General features: G+C 40.8%; 2 protein-coding genes across 2 annotated transcripts; one reads left to right on the top strand and one right to left on the bottom strand.

Moving 5' to 3' along the window:
• The first annotated feature begins 8817 nt into the window (after nucleotides 1-8817).
• On the top strand, nucleotides 8818-11633 carry LOC310782745 (NF-kappa-B inhibitor alpha-like). Its single transcript, XM_083643478.1, has 6 exons — nucleotides 8818-9100; nucleotides 9634-9739; nucleotides 9923-10130; nucleotides 10382-10470; nucleotides 10655-10915; nucleotides 11168-11633. The coding sequence occupies exons 1-6, from the start codon at nucleotides 8868-8870 to the stop codon at nucleotides 11195-11197; spliced, it is 927 nt and encodes a 308-aa protein (XP_083499604.1). The 5' UTR covers nucleotides 8818-8867; the 3' UTR covers nucleotides 11198-11633.
• Nucleotides 11634-13976: 2343 nt separating this feature from the next.
• LOC310782746 (proteasome subunit alpha type-6) lies at nucleotides 13977-17894 on the bottom strand. Its single transcript, XM_083643479.1, has 7 exons — nucleotides 17755-17894; nucleotides 17124-17218; nucleotides 16346-16427; nucleotides 15919-16074; nucleotides 15172-15350; nucleotides 14337-14431; nucleotides 13977-14180 (listed from the first exon to the last, which is right to left on the bottom strand). Exons 1-7 carry the CDS (start codon nucleotides 17828-17830, stop codon nucleotides 14123-14125), a joined length of 741 nt encoding a protein of 246 aa, XP_083499605.1. The 5' UTR covers nucleotides 17831-17894; the 3' UTR covers nucleotides 13977-14122.
• Between the last annotated feature and the right edge of the window lie 1676 nt (nucleotides 17895-19570).

Below are 19570 nucleotides of genomic sequence, written 5' to 3'. Positions count from 1 at the left end.
ATAAGGCCGTCTTTGTTCTATGCCAGACAGGCACTCCTCTGATGGGAAATGCTGTGAATTTGGTTACTTTCACTAGTAGACAAACTTTATTCCCACACTGACTGGACATAGGAAATGACAACATGTCAATATGTATACTTAAGAAATATGGGCTGTCCTATAATCACTCTATTGATTAGAATATGGGCTGTCCTGTAAATATCAATACCTGTGTTGTTATCTTGCGTTTGCAAGATGTTTCAGTTATTTTTAAACAACTGACAGTCCTGCCCTATCTTTATTTCTAAAGGCTTGCTTTTTCCTATTTATATTGTCTTTAATTTCTTTTGTAATATACGATTTGTTGTTAGGATCCTTCTTGGCTACCACGCTGTCTATGCAGAATTTTATATAATCTGTTACGGTAACAGTAGCCTCATCAAGCTCCAGTGCATGAAATATAGACCAATCTGTACACATAAAACACCCTCTTAATGTCTCGATGGGAGTCATCATTCTACACATTAACAGTCTTATGTACTACAGGTTTGCTTGACTTGAAGATTGATTGATACAAGGGAATTAAATGTATTGTGCTGTGGTCTGAGTATGCAAGTATGCACCCTTGATATTGCCGTAGCATTTATCTAAGATCTTGTTATTTCGGATGTCACATCATACATAATCATGACATTAAACCTTACTGGGGACCACTGCAGCTGGAAGCCTCTCGAGGACCCCTGGTGGCCCCCCAGACTTCATTTTGGGAACCACTTACATGCAATAAATACAGTGTAATTTCCAAGAGTTAGTAGACACGTTTTAAGCAAGATGTTGGCACTTGAGGAGTATCCAATTGCCTGCAATTCAGATTGCAACCACAGAAGGGCAATAAAGACCTTTGCTATAAGGGGCAAAATTGTAGCTTCCAGATCTGGATTATCATATAACCCTGCAAGAATATGATTCATCCCACAAATACCCCCAGTTTGTAACTGAAACTAGAAAAATACACGATAATGCAATGATGATACAAGTGTAAAAGTCACTAGGATAAAAAAATAAAAAATAATAATGAATGAATGAATGAATGAATGAATGAATGAATGAATGAATGAATGAATGAATGAATGAATGAATGAATGAATTAACTAAATTGATGATGAATGATTATGGGGGGGGGGTGGATTAAAGGCAAAGGTTAATGGAGAAAAGTGAACATACATAGACCTACATCCTAAAATGCACATACTGTATTTGCAAAATATTTGCGTTGATGTCATCAAGAGACAAAACCGGCAGCTGTGCAAAAGAGTCTTATTTATTGGTCTTCTTTGCTTTGTTCTTCTCTCAAAATCTAGGCTGAGCTTTTCCAAAGGAAGCTTGTTTGAATTATTTTTTGGGTGGATTTTTGCCTTCAAGAGGCTACATGAAACCTACAAAAAAAAAGAGGAAAACTGCTTGGTTGATTGTGGTTTGCCTTTGCCTCACTATTTCCGCAGTGTGTAGCACACTGACAGTCACATCCATTTTCACACTACTGTGTCAGGAAACTTTGGTGGTCTGATGTGTATTTAGGGCAGTACAGAATGTACCTTTTTAGAATATTAACTAGCAGAAACTCTGAGGTGTCTGTGGGAGATTTTAATTAGTGGTGTTCGCATGGTCTCTATAAATCTGCTGCGTCCAAAGAATCAGGAAGTGAGGCTGATTGATACATGCCAAACTCAGACGCCTTTGTCTATCTTATGAGCATTTATCTTAGTGTTATTTGTTTAACTTTACTCTGCATGTGCAGTGGAATGATAGCCAGCCCTGTAATAACATGCATCGTCAATGTAGATCTATGACCTCTAACCATGCTTCCTTTTACGCCTCAAGACAAGGCCAGGATTATAGCTCAGAGTTCACCGTCATGCAGGCTTGCATACCAGGGTCAGCCCAAGGTTTTATGGGGCCCTAAGCAGAATTTGATTTGGGGGGCCCCCACCGCCTCAGCACCACCAATACTATTGACTATTATCAATGCTTGATCATTCACAAACCTACTGTCAGTCTATCACCCAGACACCCACCTGTAATCATTGACTGTATATTATTATCTGGATGGACTGAGTGTGACGTCACCCATTGGTTTTTGATACCACAAAATGAAGCCTCGAATCTCCTGCTTCCCGGTAATGTTTGATTGGATGAATGGATTTTCCTGGAGCATTGTGGGAAATCCCGGTACTGCAGATGCATTCTCGCTATCAATGGGTGCAGCCCATCGACTGTCCGCCTGGCTTGTGTTCTTTTAATACATCCATGGTGTGAGCCTCCAGCCTGTTGCTGCTAAGCCTCCACAAAGTAAATTCAAAAAGTAAATTCAGCTTCAAACAGAGGGAGGCTGAATTGCCCACTGCCTGTAATGCATACCTTTATCTTTCTGTTTTTTCTCATATTGTTTTCTTCTGCTTGCTTTCTTTCTTTCTTTCTTTCTTTCTTTCTTTCTTTCTTTCTTTCTTTCTTTCTTTCTTTCTTTCTTTCTTTCTTTCTTTCTTTCTTTCTTTCATTATGCTTATGGCTTATGGCTGATGCATACGTTCCATGCCTTTCGTAAGAGGTTTTTTCTGCTCATAGAGATTTTGGGGTTAAGATTAGGAAAGTTCTTTACATCCTTGTAGCCTACGCATTGTGCCTTTGTTGTGGATAATCTTGGTAATTTGTTCTCCAATACAAAATCAGTGGCCAGAAACAAGTGATTTATTTCACTCGACTTGACTTTTGAACAACGGGTAAAAGGAGTAGTGCACGCTTGCTTCCTGCAGTTGAAAAACACCAATGATAAATCAAGTCGTCTTTATCCTCCACAGATTTAAAGTAGGTCATGGTCGCTTTAATCTCATTTTATTTTGACTACTGCAACTCCCTCTCTTCCTGCCTCAGTTGAAAGTCACTCTCATGTCTCCAGCTTTTATCAAAATTTGAACTGGTGCCAAACAGAGACCATGCGCCCCCGATTTTAATAATCCCCCCACTGGTTATTATCACTTAGATTAGGAACTCCTTTTAAGATTTTATTGATAATACTAAAGCTCAAAGTGACTTTAAACATGATAATACATCTAGACTTGCTTGTTTGTTTTTGATTTGACCAACTTTTAATTTTTCTTGTAATGTTTTTTATTTAATTTTTTATTTTTTATCTTGTGTTTAGTATTTTTTTTTTTTTTTTACTTTTTATTTATGCCTTTTCATATATATAGACAAAACACTCAGCAACATGTATAAACAAAAACAAAACAAAACAAAACAAAACAAAACAAAACAAAAACCAACAACAAGAATACAGAAACATCACCAACAGTGACAAAACAAAAACAAACAAAACAAAATATATAGATGAAACGCAACACCTTTCCATGTTTGAATGCTGATCAATTGTTGGAAACAACTTCATGTCTATCACAACCATTACTTCAGTAACTCACATTCCATCACAAAACATACAGATCTTATTCCACCAACATGCAAGTATTTCATTGAACCCTTGTCTTTATTCAGTCGTCATTTCTGACCTACCTGATGTCCATAATGACCATATATCACTAAAGTTGTCCATTTTAAATTGTATTTTAGCTGTAATCATTTCCATGATGGACACCTCATTCACCTTTTGTTTCCATTGTTTTATGTTCGGGGGTTGTGGCTGCAACCATAGGACAGTAATATTTTTCTTAGCTATCAAGAGCATGGTCCTCAATAAATACAATTTCTTTTTTTCCATTGGAGTTTCTGTTGGGATGCCTAGGATAAATAGTTTTGGGTCAAGATTTAATTTTATATTCAAAATGCGTTCTATTTCCTTTTTCACATCCCTGTTTAGTATTTTGTAACCAATTTTCTTTCTGATTCTTATTCAGGTGCTGGCTGGTTATAGCAGCCACCTAGTTGAAGGGCTGCTGGGTCAATTCCAAACACAATCGGTGCTCATGGTTATGTGATGAAAACTAGCAGGTCTTTATAATACTAGTTACCTGATGGGCATTTGCTTGTGATATTCCATTATTGTTACATATTTATACAGTAGCCTTAATTTTATGCTGCTATCATTGGACCTAATGGTGATATCATAACCGTGAGAGATGCCTGGAGGCAATAGGACAGTGGGACAACAGATCATATCATCATGTCTTCCTCTGTCTGTGTGTGTGTGCGTGCGTGTGTGTGTATGTCTGTGTGTGTGTGTGTGTGTGTGTGTGTGTGTGTGTGTGTGTGTGATACCGTGGGAATGCCTGTGGAGCGAGAAAAAGAGGTATTACCCCCTACTCCGAAAAACACCCACGCTTCCCCGAAAAAATATGCATTTGGCATTTGCACATTCAGCACGAAACCCCAACAACACAGGGGAGTCTCTGAGCGTTTTCACCTCAGTTTCAATCAATACCTTTTGCCAATGATGTGCACCTTTTTAGTAACTTAGTTTTCCAGAAGCTGGCAAGAGAAACAGTGTATTGTCACACCCTTAGCTTAGAAAAAATGAAGAAATTAATAACTAATTATATTCACAGGTATGGCAGCCTGTTTAAATGTCTTTTTTCATTTGTTCTGAGAAACTCCGTACACAAGAGAGAGACATGATCTAATGGTTTTTTCTTCACAAATTGCCTCACTCCAAATATTATCGTAAATGATTCATTCACACCATAATGATCTTTATTCATTTCTACTCCTTATCACTCTCATCCCATTCATTCAAACCATGCCACATGTCAATAGAAGATGTCACACATGTTGCATGTTACACCCAATGACATCAGAGAACAACTTGTGAAGATAACAACCCTAATGTTTTATGCAATATCACTGTGGTGAAGTCCCTTTGACAAAGAACAGCCATAGCGTGACTTAATAAGTGACTCAAATCACTAGAGGTCCAGCATGCCTCCCTATTATTTGATACAGGTCATGGAAATGGGGCATGTGTCACCCCCCATATAAAAATAAAATACTCTTTTTCACATCGAGCTACACGTCACTAAAACAGAAAGTGGGAATGGGCTAGTCACTGAAACTTTGGGTGTAGAATTGCTGTGCCACTGACTAAGCCCACAAGCAAGGGGCCTCTCCTCTCAAAATAGAAAACGGAAAGTATTATTCATCCAACTCATCAAATCTAGCTTTGAGTTTGACTGTCAGTGTCCACTTAGATTACTGGCCTACTGGAGTAATATCTCCCTGTTCAAACAGAAGGCAGGTTGTCCACGACTTCTGCTAAAGTGTGATGTGATCACTCTATTTTTAGACCAAGTTTACAAACAGGAACTGGTCATTGGGAAAAGAGCACACGAATCACACGTGCTTTAAACTGACTGACTGACTTAATAAGTGATAATTGATTAATCAGCTGACATGTCTCAGACAGCATGGAAAAGAAAAACACATAATACAATTATTGTATTACTGTATTACTGTTGGAGTAAACTTAATTTATCTTTTGCTTTTAAAAATGGTCATGTTTAGCAAAAATTCAAATTTAAGTGTAAATGATACATGCTTTGCAGAAATGACTGAATCATTGTTTTATCATTATTAGGGTGTACTTTTATCTCCTTTCCCCCCAATTCCCCATTAAGACGGATTTGCCAGACCTTCATTATAAATTTGTCTTGGTTAAATAAAGATTAAATAAAAACGTAAAATGTCAAAATCCTATATCCTTTCTTCGTACAGTACTTTGACAACAGGGTGTGATGCTCCCTCTGTCATCACAGAGTCAAATAGCTGGTGCTTTTTCAACACACAGATAGAGGGCAATATACTTTACACTGAGCTGGCCCAGTGCTTTCCCAGTGGCCGGTTGCCATGGCAACCACCAGTAAACACAAGACAAGTGGAGGCAAGTGCACTTGCACAATATTCTACATAAGTTTTTCAACGACATAAAGTGGAAGTCCCAGTATTGCCCGTGCAGGGAAAATACTCGACCATATATACACACAAGTGGACGGTTTTGGCAGACATGTTTAGGTGGGGGGGGGAAAACAGACTGGAAATACAATTTGTCCCCAGATTAGGGCTGGGCGATCGAGAGAGATATATATATATATATTATATATATATATATATATATATATATATATATATATATATATATATATATATATATATATATATATATCGATGCAAAATATTTCATATCAGTCGATATCGATAACATTTTAATGTTAACATTAAAACCACACAAATTGAGTGTTGCAGCTTTGTAATAAATATGCTTATTTGGGAACTTTAGGATTTGGCTGTTTGATTGGCTGTTTGTGGGTCACACTCCAATATCAAGGGACATATCGATATATTGAACTATTTTCTTATTGTATTGACGAATCGCCAATATATATTGCTATTGATTTATCGCCCAGCCCTACCCCAGATGCCTCATTGCTTATACCTCAGAGATGAAAGAATGTGTGGAATTCAAAGCCTGGCTATATAATTGAGACATAACAGTGTACCTACCTGCACAAGTGACATTTGTCTAACATGACGCACACTCGCATACTGAGACACATTAGATGTTACGTCACACCCCTGCTGGGTGTGTATGGGTGCGTGTGTGTTTGTTTTGTATAGTGTCATATCAGACTGAGTATCGCCCCGTAGAGGTGTGAATGCATTACTGCTCCCGGATACGGTTGCTATGTTTCAGTGGCCCGAGTGCAAATAGAGGCGGTCCTGGGCTTGTCAGGGGAACACACAGACAGGTTGAGGAGCTGTCACGCACCTTGCCACAGCGTTATGCAAGGAAGTAACAGGAGTTTCCTCAGTGAGGCTCGGCTAAACATTAAGGCCATGGAAAGTTACAGAAATCATTCATTTTTCCTCAATAAAGGGAATGCACTGAGTGTAAACTAGGCTATACAATGGATCTTTGGCAAAATCCCCCCAAAAATCTATAAAATTCCCACCAAAAAAGCAGAGAAAAACATGGCCCTTTATTGCATTTATTAACACAGTGCGTTTCCAGGACCTCCAAACCTAATGTGTACAATTTCATTTCCAGAGGCACGTTAAGTATTTGCAATACTAGAAGGGTAAGTCCAGAACATCCTATTGTGGAACATGCAGTGTTGGTTTCATTGTGGGGGGGAGTCTCCATGAGGAAACTTTAGAATGTTTCCTCCTCCTCTGCTCAACATCCTGTGAAAATTCATCCGAAATTTTACAGTATATTGTGTCTACTCCCTTTTGTCTCTTTCTTCTCCCGGCCTCTTTTGTAGTTGTTGTCTCTACATTTTTGTTGTATTTGTTATGTGCACCAATACCCCGAGGCAAACTTAATTGACATCTAGGTCAGCTTGTTGGTTGAACTTGATTCGTAAAGCCTAAGTATGTTGAGGGTTACAGTGACACATTTGGCAGACCCTTTGGCATAAGAAAAATGCAAATATGAAGGCTGCTTGTCAACACTTTGGAGGCTACATATCTGAAGAGGACAGAACATGCACACATCAAGTATTTAAACTGATCAAAGGCAATTTCCTCTGAACTGTGGTTCACCTGAGTCTTCTCCAAACCCCAGCAGCTCAAACTAAGTGCAGTTATCTTCTCGTCCACTGGATGCTGTTGCTGTCAATTCAGACTTCCCTGGAAAGGATAGAGCACAAGTCTCATTGATTGGTTCTAGCTCAATAATGCAACAATGAATGCATGAAGTTTGTAGGAGACTGCATTTGATGGAGAAATAATAAATGTGCTTTGTATTAGTTCATTGTACGGCAGATTGGCAATGACACCCACATAATACAATGTAGCTGTGTAGGATATGGAAATAACAGAATGTGTTATACACAGTTAAAGCTAGGACAAACATCAAAACTGTGAAATAATACAAATGCAAATCAAACAAATCTTATATTTTAGATTCTTTAAAGGCCAAGGCTTTGGAAAGAAAGTATTTAAGCATAGAGATCAAAATGACTTTAAGATCATGAAAACCGTAATACAAGTGTGTCCACACTTTTAGCTGGTAGCCTAGTGCGGTGGTTCTCAAGTCTTTTCACATGGGGGACCCCTAAACTGACAAAGATTAGACCACGGACCCCCATTTATAGGATTTTGTCCCATGGTCCATTATGATAATAAGATTGATGCTTTTAGATGTTTTATTAGCCTACAGAAAGTGTATAAAACCCATGACCAAAATAGTCATTGTGTTACTTATGAATGAAATTATAGCTAAAATAAATGGTCCCCCTTTTGGCTGGGGACCCCCTGGAACCCCCTCAAGGACCCCTGGGGGTCCTGGAGCCCCATTTGAGAACCACTGGCCTAGTGTAGATGTTCATTGATCTTTTTTTTTTTTTTAGAAACGACCTTGAATTGATCTTGACAATGAACACCTGACTCTCTCTCTCTCTCTCTCTCTAGCTGCATGCAGGTTAAACGTTACTAATGAGGCCAGTCAATGAATGGAAAATATGCAATGTCAATGGGTTACCCAGATGAAACCGATAATTTCCCCAAGTGGAAGGGAATTCTTCAAGAGTGTGACAGGGGCCGTCTGCCTCTCGCTCATTCATGCCTATAGCTCACTCATTAAAGCAATCATCATGACACGGCCCCTAACCTAGCACACCACAGGTGACAATTAGGTGTCTAATAGGAAACTACAGGTTTTCATTCTGACTTTTGGGGGGGATTTTTGACACAAAAGCACGCAGCGAGTGTTGTGATTTCCCTAAAAAAAAAACTTGTACAAAGATAAGTCAGTGGAAATCCCCCGCTTGACTCCGCCCATCCGAGCGCACAAAACCCTTGCGCCTCCTCCTCTCTGCACCACTCTGCTTTGACCTTTGAAAAGACAAGGAGCCCGTGTCGTGTGACAGTCACAAACTTAACAAAACATGGACGTCTACAGAGTATCGAACCACAACCAAATGGATTATATCGACAATATGGAGCCCAAACATGGGAAAATGTTGCCTTGCCAAGAAGACCGTCTTGACAGCGGCCTGGATTCCCTAAAAGAGGACGAGTTGGTTAACGACATTGAGGAGCTGACTATGGACGACTGTTCCTTTCACACACCGAAGGATTACGAGCCTTGGAAAACTGCAGTGACAGAAGATGGGGACACGTAAGTGGACTTTATAACGTTAAGGTTGCACAAAAGCTCTGCAAACTACGAAATTATACGCGCTCCGGGAATTAAAGTTAAATCGGGATTTTGTCCCAGAAACTCACGCTCTGAATGCACAAAAAAAAACTGTTGCATCCAGATTTTGTTGTTGTTGAAAAAGAAAACCTGCAAAAGTGCACATCAAAAATGTCAGTTTGCACGAAAACAAGAGGTATTTAAAAGTGTGTGTGTGTGTGCAGACTGTGTGTACTTTGGCACAGAGCGCAGGCTGGGCGGTGCTAAAGTCCGCTCTGCGCATTCAGGAAAGTCCCTGGCGCGCTGCCAGTAACTGATAAAGCATCAGATGTGTCAAGCCACAACTGGTGGAAATAACCCGACAAAACTCCATTCTTGCGAAACGCTCTACTGCTCAGGCCTTTGTACTTTCTTACTCGGCTCTAACCACTTCCCCCATGCGTGTATTTCTTTTTTTGAAGCGCTCTATTTTAACAACCCCTATTCTCTCTCCCTCCTCCCTCATCATCCCACAGGTTTCTCCACTTGGCTATTATTCACGAAGCCACTGAACATGCCCTGCAGATGATCAAGCTCTCACACAAGCAGCCATTCCTCAACGTACAGAACCACCAGAGACAGGTAATAACCAAAAACCAACTGATTGATCGTCATTTGGAAAACAATATGCACACACAAAAATGTGATATGATAAAATAACCCACAGCTTGATCAGTGTGGGTATAAACACTGCTTACACTCCTATCAGGTTAATTAATCTAATCAATCCCCCCCCCCCCCCCCCCCCTCCCTCCCTCCCTCCAGACTGCACTCCACCTGGCAGTGATCACAGAACAGCCCCAGTTGGTGGAGAGGCTCCTGAAGGCGGGCTGTGACCCGCGGCTGGTGGACGACAGTGGGAACAGCGCCCTGCATATCGCCTGCAAGCGGGGCTCCCTTGCCTGCTTCAGCGTCATCACCCAGAACTGCGAACGCCACCTCGCCTCCATCCTCCCCTTCCCCAACTACAGTGGTGAGTATGGACCTTAGATGGTCCGTTTTTTTGCTTACTTCTCACACATATGCACGAATACAGTCACACACCTATTATGTGAAAACATACCTATTATGTGAAAACATGCACACACACACACACACACACACGCACACACACACACACACACACACACACACACACACACACTTTCCCCCCCTCCCAGTTATGTCAGCATCTACTTCTTGAATTTGGTTGTTAACTGACTTATTATTATTTTCCCCTCACAGGACACAACTGCCTCCACTTGGCGTCCATCAACAGCTACGTTTCATTGGTGGAAAGCCTCGTTCAGCTCGGTGCAGACATCAATGCACAGGTAGGCATCATTAAAGTCCCAAGTGACCATGCAAGCTTCCTATCTAACTAAAGAAAGTAGAAAGGGTGGTAAGAAACGAAGAATGCATGAATTGCATGTATTCTTCTTTGGTTACCATCCTTTCAAAAGGCATGACAGTCACGTGCAAAAGGGATCTTCTAACCTTCCTTCGTGTTTTGTGTAGGAACCGTGCAGTGGTCGCACGGCGCTCCACCTGGCTGTGGATCTGCAGAACCCCACGTTGGTGTGCCGTCTCCTGGAGCTCGGCGCCGATGTGAGCAGCGTGACGTATGGCGGCTTCACAGCGTACCACCTCACCTACGGACGGCCCAGTGAGGAGATCCGCTGCCAGCTGTACGACAAAACGCCACAGGAGCTGAGGGAGCTGCCTGACAGCGAGTCAGACCTGAGCGATATGGAGGAGCTGGACCTGTCCGATGATGAGGTCAGTTGGTGCCAACAGTAGAATTCTCTCACACACAGTACGTCTGAATGTAGTTTGCACATTATGCCCAAAACTATTGTCCTCCTGAGTGACACAAGTCATAACCTTCATCTCAAGATACAATAAAGTATAATAAAAATGTAAAATTCAATACAATTAGAAGGAATCGCCCCATTATAGTTTTATGCTTTTTAAATGAAAATTGGCAGTTGTATGGATTATTAATAGTTTCCCCCCCCCCCTCTTCCACAGATGTATGATGACATAAAGTTTGGGAAGTAAGACAAAGGCATCATCCCTGTTCTGGTGGTGTAAAGTCAGTGAAGCTGCTACTGGGGTGCCAAACCACAGTCCAGAGGGTGGATCAGTTCGCCCCCACACCCAGGAAGTCCACGGGTCCTGCTAAGAGGTCCGGCGCTGGTCCTGGGACCGCATCCAAGAATGAAGACGGCGTTCCAGTCTGGTCAAGTCCGCTCCGGATCACAGCAAAGATCCAAGGCACCAGAAATCTTAATACAGCAAGACCATGACCTCTGTATAGTCCTATATATAATTATATATATAAATATATATATATTGATGTGTATATACCAGACGACGAGACATGTAATATATTGTAAATACACAGAGATATTATTTTTGTACCTGTGAATATGCTTTTCATTGTGAATTTAAACACTATTAACAAAAAAGGATTCACTATGAATAAAATGACTTCTATGAATATAAACGAGTTTGACTGGTGTGTTTCCTTGGCCAACTACACTCTGATTTAAATTCCCTTCCCAGTGAGAACAGTTTAACAGCCCCTCTTCACATTGTAAAACTATATCTGAGCCTCACTACACTGTCACTTCTCACATGTTTTACATAGTGACAAAGAGGAAAGGAGTCATCAGTATTTGACTAGACTTGTGAAACATATTCTTTTCCCCCTTTCTTTTGTTTAATCACACTCAGCCTCTTGGAACAGTCTGGGATTTCCTTGTTGGGGCGAGGTCACCGGGTCTCTGAGTCAGTGCTGAAAGTCCCTGGGCGGCATAAGAGGAACATAATGTACTGTGTATTCCAGCCTAGCCTGGAACTACCAGTATGAATACTGGTAGTTCCAGTGAATACTGGTAGTTCCAGGCAAGGGTGAAACCAGAACTGAAAAAAAAACAAGGACATTTTCTAAGTAGGAAATGTTATTTACAAAGATGGGAATTCTAACATGTAGCCTTCCTACTGTGTCATAACAACCAGGAAACTATGATGGAGACTGGGAAGTACAAGGTTTCCCTGTCAGCTGGTGCATTCACTGACAATAGACATTTTCAGTAATTTGGTGAGACTGGAATTGCCCCCCCCCCCCCCCATCTCTCCAAAATATTATTTACTTCTCTGCTGTGTTTCCCAATCCAATGTGAACCTGCAGTCAACAGTTTTAGTGGTGCAGAGAAAAAGTCCCAGAGCGATCAATGTTAATAGTGGTGTAATCTAGCCTGTAATTGTTGTCGGGGCTGTAAACATCAGCTGGCGTATAGGCCTATACAGTACGCATCAGGGATTTTCCCAGGAGTCTGACTCATCCGGATCCAAGGACAAAGTCTGAGCGGTTCCTCTTCCTCAGGTGACCTGTTCTTTTCCAACAGGACAAGACGCGAGTTGTTATCCGGGGATTACCTGAGACTCTTGAGTCTTAAAACTGTCATCTAAAGCACAGAGATGATTTTTGCACATTGGGACAGGAGATGATGTTCTCTTCTCAAAAGACAATTGGATTTCGCACCGTTTTGGAGTGCAAGTCAACAAAGGGAATCCGAGATGTAGTAAGAGAGGATGGGGAGGAGGATCTTCCCATCTTCCCACACAATCATGGACAATGCAATTCATCTGGAATAGACTAGGCATATAACCTGCTAATAGCTTGATATTAATATTATCTTAATATCTGCAAGTCATGTGCAATACAATTAATACTTTGCTACTTCTCATTGCACCTTGTACATATTTTGTTAAATTGCCATTTTATGTTAGCCACACTTGGCTGTTAATATCTTTGGATATTTTATATCTTTATATATCGGTTTATATCTTAGCAGTCGTATATCTGGTGTTTTTCTTCTAACTTATCGTGTTCCTTATGTAACTTATGCACCAACCACACCAATCCAATTTCCTTATGCAAACACACCATGGCCAAATAAAATAATTCAAATTCTATGGATGATATACGTTTGAGAGAGAGACAGACAAGCAAGTGAGAGAGAAGGGGGAAGAAGGGTGACTAGACTTACGGGAAGTAGCATCTACTGAAAACCCCAGATCATAACTTGCTGAAGACAGGTAATATCATAAATCATCTGATCACATGCTGATGACAAAGGCCTCCCAGATGCTGAGCTAGATGGGACCATTAACAGAACTGCTTAGCTGGTTTTTCCTCCGCTGACATGCATTAACGGTCATTGTGAATGCATCAAAACTGCAGAGCCGAGGGAATTATATGTCAGCTACACCAAAACCATTCTTAGGTGTCAAGGGGAACATGTTTTCCTTTGCAAAGAGAAACCATGTGTGTTTCATGATATCCGGTAAGTTGAGTAATCTATTTCTGACATGCTACAGCGACAGGTGTGTAGAATATGCCAAAATGCTGAGAAAATGAGGTCAAATCAGGTCTACATCGGTGTAGTAAAGAACACCCAACACACCTCCCCCGGTAGGCCATGTGACTCGGTGCTTTCAGAGCCACAACAGGAAGCTCAGAGGTAGCTTTGCACGCCTCACGTCCCCATATACATTTTCCCCTGCTTCTAAATGACAAGACTAAGAGAACTACCGGTAATCAGTTTAGATCACAAGGCTAAAAGTTCAAAAAGCCTTGCAAACTGTACTGTATTATTAATGCATTTGTTCATTTGCTGAGTAAAAAAACAACTGGAATGTACAGAATGATGCATTAAACAGACAAAACTCTAAAAATCAAACTAATCACACGAGTGCAAAATAAATAAATAAATCATAAGCTTTACAATGAAATCGTGAGAAAAAGGAAAATGCACCAAGTACAAAAGGCTATTTTACTCCAAAAACTTTTATTTTTCAATGAAACAGTGGGGCTAAATGTACAGCAAACAAAGAGAATACCAGTCTTCATCTGGGAACTGCGTGTCCCATCATGCTCTAAACTTGATCCAACAGGTGACATGGGTCTCTGCTCGCTCAGTCCCGCTCTGCCAGGGCCATCAGGTGGACATCCACTTCAGTCTCTGTCAGAATCCTGCAGAAGGAAGACACCAAGAGACGGACCATGGTTATGATATAACCACAACTGAGAATTTAAACTAATATTATGCTGAATGTGAGTGATTATGACCGACTCATGCAGTGGAAATGGCTTTTATTGCTGGTCAAAGTACCCGGACTGGTCTTTTACCTGAACTTGGGGTCCTGTGTTGTAACGACTCCCACTTCGAGCTCAGAGGGCTTGAAGTCAATGGAGAGAACTGTTGACAGACAGGAGATCGCCGTCTGTGGGTGAGAGAGAGAGGGGGATAGAGGGAGAAAGGATTATATCTAATCACCTCACCTGCCCTATAGGTGCGAGCGGGCGTGTGTGTTGCTCACTGGTACTGCATCAGTGATGTCACAATGCCTCCTTGTATGTGTGTGTGCCCCATTATGATATCACTGATGATATCATCAGTGTGTGATGATATCATCAGTGTGTGTCCCCCAATGACATCACTGATCAGTCTTGTCACAATGCCTCCTTGTGTGTGTGACATCACTGATCAGTCTTGTCACAATGCCTCCTTGTGTGTGTCTGTGCGTGCGCTTATGACATCACTTTTGACATCATCACTGATGACATCACATCATTAGTTAACTAGCCCAATTCAAAAATCCATCAGGTCACCCGCACGGGTGCCCTTTACACACCCTGAAGGTTTCAGCCCGATAGCACCTAAAACGGCATAGCTGTGGCCGAACACAGAACTTGAAACAAACATCGCCCACATACTACATTTTATATATATAAGATAGATGTCATGAAATACTTCTAATTTCTGTAGCTGATTGGCTGTTTGTTTTGTTCCCTTTATAGCTTTTATAGCCCTTTTAAATGTTATGAAAAGAGCTATAAACCTAACGATAAGGCACATACAGCTGGGATCTTCCACAACTCACTGAGATTGCTTTCAGTTTTCTGTTCCCTCGTTATCAGTTCGTGGTACATCTGTGTATCTATTCTTAAATAACTTTCATACCTCAATAGTTTGTTCAAAGGTCCAGTCCAGTTTCTTTTTCACTTTCTTCTCCAGGAAGCTGGTGGCTTCTGTCTGCTTCACTCCTGCGGCGGTGGCCTTGAAGCCACAGTAGTAGCCCGCTGGGTCACATTTGTACACCTGGGGACCCAACTCCTCATCTACACCGATCACTATCATACCTGGACGAAACAGTTAGAGACAACGCTTAAAGTGGCATTTGTTGTTGTTGTTTTTTCTGTTGGCGGTTGACTGCTCCTGAACCCCTATGGAGTTGTGTGCAAGCTAAAAAAGTTACAATTTCTCACAAACAAATATATCATACTCGTCTGAATTCAATTTGCTCTGCGCACAACAATGTAGGCTGAGTTAGTTGGCTTGGCTTCTGATTGAGGGCAAGGAGGACTACTCAATATTTGTTCAACAAATGTATCACTTTGGAAGACCCCCTGAACAAACTGAACACAAGACTAGGTTTGGCCTACTGTGCACCAACCAGACATCTAATGTTGACAACTTTACAGTGTTATAGGGTAGCATTAACCAACATACCCACATGGCATAATAAATGCAAATCACTATTCACAGAAAGTATTGCAATTCTAACACAGCTGACACTTTCAATAACACTGCTTTATGGTAGTGTATTTCCATGTTGCATTCATAAAAAAATAACAATTAAGCAATGAAATCCCCAACAGGCTTTTGACCGGACATAAAATAAAAAAAGAAAATCTGTTAAATACTTACAGCAGCCCAGTGGTCTCATCTCAGCATTCTGCGTGTAAACCTGTGAGATGTCAGCAATCCTCTTACACAGCATGTCCACGGGAATCTCATAGCCGTACTTGTACTTCCAGTTGGACGCCTCGTAGCGAGCTCGCTGGACCTGAGACCTGCTGTCAGCTGGAGGAGACCAGACCACGGGGGAGAGGGAGAGATGTGTGTCTGATTTGATCCTACTCAAATGTCTATAGCCAAAGAGCTGTGTTCACGGCAACACATCATAGTGGTGAGATAAACATCTTACTATCAGCTAAATGCTATGACTAAAGACAAGAGAGATGCCAAATGATCCTTAACAGTGCTAATTTAAGTAATGATTTTGTTATTGTCTTGGTTGTGAAACAAACAAAACACCATAATTCTCCTGCCATGTGAGAAGTCAGTTGTTTACCTGTCATCCCAGACATTACACATCCAATACTGTCTGTTATTCTGAATAGGTGGGTGACTGTGGAGGAATCCAGAAGCTTGTCCTGTTTCGAGGAATATAGGGAACAGAAGAATGAACTCAGGTGCATTTGATATTGGCCTCCTCAGGTCACTACTGATCACATAGATCCTCTCAAATGTGACAATATGCATCCTGGGTGTTCAGATTGTGTGCAGACTTGGGAGAGAACTAAAATGCATATTAAAATCCAGGTGAAAATGCACACAAAAGGTACTGAGCACAAGATCCCCCAGACTCCCACACTAGCTCTGGAGTTGGTGAAAGATTTTTCACCAAATTAGAAGTGTAAATGAATAGAAATAAACATGTATATGTGGAAGCAACTAAGAAGTGCATGCAAAACAATGAGGTGTGAGGCAGACCGACTGGCAGTACAAAACCTGGTAGGAGTGCTGCTGAAAATATTGTGCACGTCAACAGCTGCATAAAAACTGGAAAGGGAGATGCAAATCTGTTTTGTGAGAGACAATTCAAATGTTTTATGTGGACACGTGATGGGTAATTTACCTCCATCACATCTAATGTTAGGCACACTAAAAATATGAGATGCACAACATTGCCATGTGTAACGAGGCCATAGTGAGTGCACCCAACTGTCAGCACACAGCAATGCTCTTGTCAGTTTAAGAAAATGATGTCCACTCTAATGTAGGGTGGGTAAAAAGGACCAGGTGACTATCACCCAGGAGGATGCTATTTCACCTTGATATCAACTTACCGGTACTTTTCTCTGTGTTACGACAACTGCACAGTCCTTCCCCCTGACTGCTACTGATGTGAGTCCACCTTGGTTTATGGCCTTGAAAGCATATTCTGCAAGCAAGAGACAAGAAAAACGTGTGTGTTGTGTTCCTCTGTAACGTTACATGTCCATCTGACAGATCCATCCATCTGACATGTCCATCTGATCTAATGTAATTAAAGTTAGGGAATCGCATTAAGTCCAACCTGTACTTGCGATATCAATAAAAAAAGACATGTAACGCTAACATTAGCTTCCACAATAAAGATATAACGTTCAAGTCCATGTCGAAATGACACTTGCAGCAATGAATCAGCTTGCTTGATTACAATGCTAACCATGCTAACTAACCAAACCGCTAGCTAGCAGACCGATTTGATTCGCTGTTTGATAACTTTAGTATCTTCAACAAAGTAAACGCCTAATTACAACCAATACACCTCTAGCAACACAGTGGTTTTATATTATACAACACGTTTCGCTTTCGTTAGGTGTTGTGTATTAGCTAGCGGCTAAGCTAAACGAACCATGACAGAGCATTTAGCTAGCTAGCACGCAAGCTAGCTTGCGAGCCGGCTTTTGTCAGAAAAAAAATCCTCATACTAACCAACTTGATAGAGTCTTCCTTCAGGAGAGAAGATGGTGATGTGCCGATCAAACCCTGCACTTGAGCCTCGGGACATTTTACAATATTAAGTTGGACAAGAAGTTCTGCTGGCAAAAGATTTCACTTCATGCAGAATATTTTCACCCGGAAGTTGAACCAGGGGAATTATTACTTCATCCGGTGTGAGAGGCCAAACGCCTTTGTTTCCATGGTAATACTTCAGACCGTTTCAGACCAGACGTGGGTCATCTGTGTTATGCCTATATCATTTTGTGTCGCTTTTTATGATAGTATGTTCAATCCTGTGATGTTGTTCAATGTGTCAATGATGGTTAAAGATTAAAGGTGTGGTTGAACTATAAAAAAGCCAGCCTTCAGAGACTGCAAGTGGCATATAATGATGCTCTGAGAATACTGCTAAAAAGGCCCAGGTGGACTAGTGCGAGTGAGATGTTTGTGAGTGCTGGAGTGAACACACTGCAAGCTGTCTTGAGAAATGTAATGTACAGGTTTATCTGTCGGTTAAATGATTCTGAAAATCAACTTGTTGTGGTGCTGGTGAACATTGCGTACAGTGCCACACGCTGCACGTCTAAGTTTTGGGAGCACTGGTATAGGTGTCTTTTAAAATGAGTCACTAGACTATTTTTATTTTGTGTTTTCTTTTAATCTTTTTTGTATTATGTGTATTTGATTGTATTTTTGTATGGACCTTGAGTCTGGAATAAAGCATATCTATCTAACTATCTAAAGGTTGGACTACACAAACATTTGTTTTCTGTAATGTATTAATTTCTTTCTGTTTGTCTTGTCTGTCTTTTTAAGTTTTGTCATGTCTAAGATTACTATTATAGGCTAAATAGATTTTTTTTGTATTATTTTCGATAAAATTGTATGGCGATGTATATAAGATACGGTCATGTTATTGGTGGTTGGTGTTTGTTATTGTATAGTTTTGTACTTGCAAATGTCTTTGAGTTGTTGTCACTGTAAGTTTTCCAATAAAAAAAAAAGCTGTGTTATGCCTATCTACTGATATCATATAGTTGTCTCAGGCTGTTAATTAAATATAATCTATATAGGCTAACTATGTTACTTTCCCTTCCTACAGTGTACAGACAACAAACATAATTTCTGCAAGTTTAGTCTAGCCTCATCACACTAAATTAGGTTCACATTTAGGCTATTATTACACTGTAAGACCATGTTCAGACTAGGAGGCCAAATCCGATTTGTGAACTTTAGTGACCTATTAATGATTCTATCCAGATTGGTTTTATGAGTCTGGACACTCCAAGTCTGATTTGTGTCACTTGTCCCAAACCACATATGGAGGTAGTTTCCAATCTGCTTTCGACTGATGCGACTTCAGTGTGGACGTGTTGATCACCCACATCAGATTTGAGAGTGTCTTTTGCAGGGAGCGGGGACTTGAAGAGCAGAGAGCAGACATGCAAACACTGACAGAAACATTGTACGTTGGCTCATTGGCTCATTGTATCTGGACACACAGATCCAACTTGAACACTTGCCCAAATCAGATTTGGGAAACCAATCAAGATAATGATGATTAATGACTTTAGCAGCAAATCGGATTTGCCTGTAATGTGAACATGGCCTAATATACTAATGTGAATTACCTAATACAACTTGAGCCCTACAGACTGGTTTTCAGGTAGTTAGTTGGTGTTATGTTACCATAGTAGGGCCTATGATAATTATTCCTCATCACATTATTGTCACCATGAGAACTGGAAATTAAGATAATCATTGGAAATGGAATGACCAAGGAAGAATAGGTTTTACATGGGGAACT

Source organism: Poromitra crassiceps (genome assembly GCF_964638095.1).
Source record: "Poromitra crassiceps genome assembly, chromosome: 9".
Classification (NCBI taxonomy): Eukaryota; Metazoa; Chordata; class Actinopteri; order Beryciformes; family Melamphaidae; genus Poromitra; species Poromitra crassiceps.
Note: the sequence above shows the minus strand (reverse complement) of the source record. Positions and strands in the feature narration are given on the sequence as shown.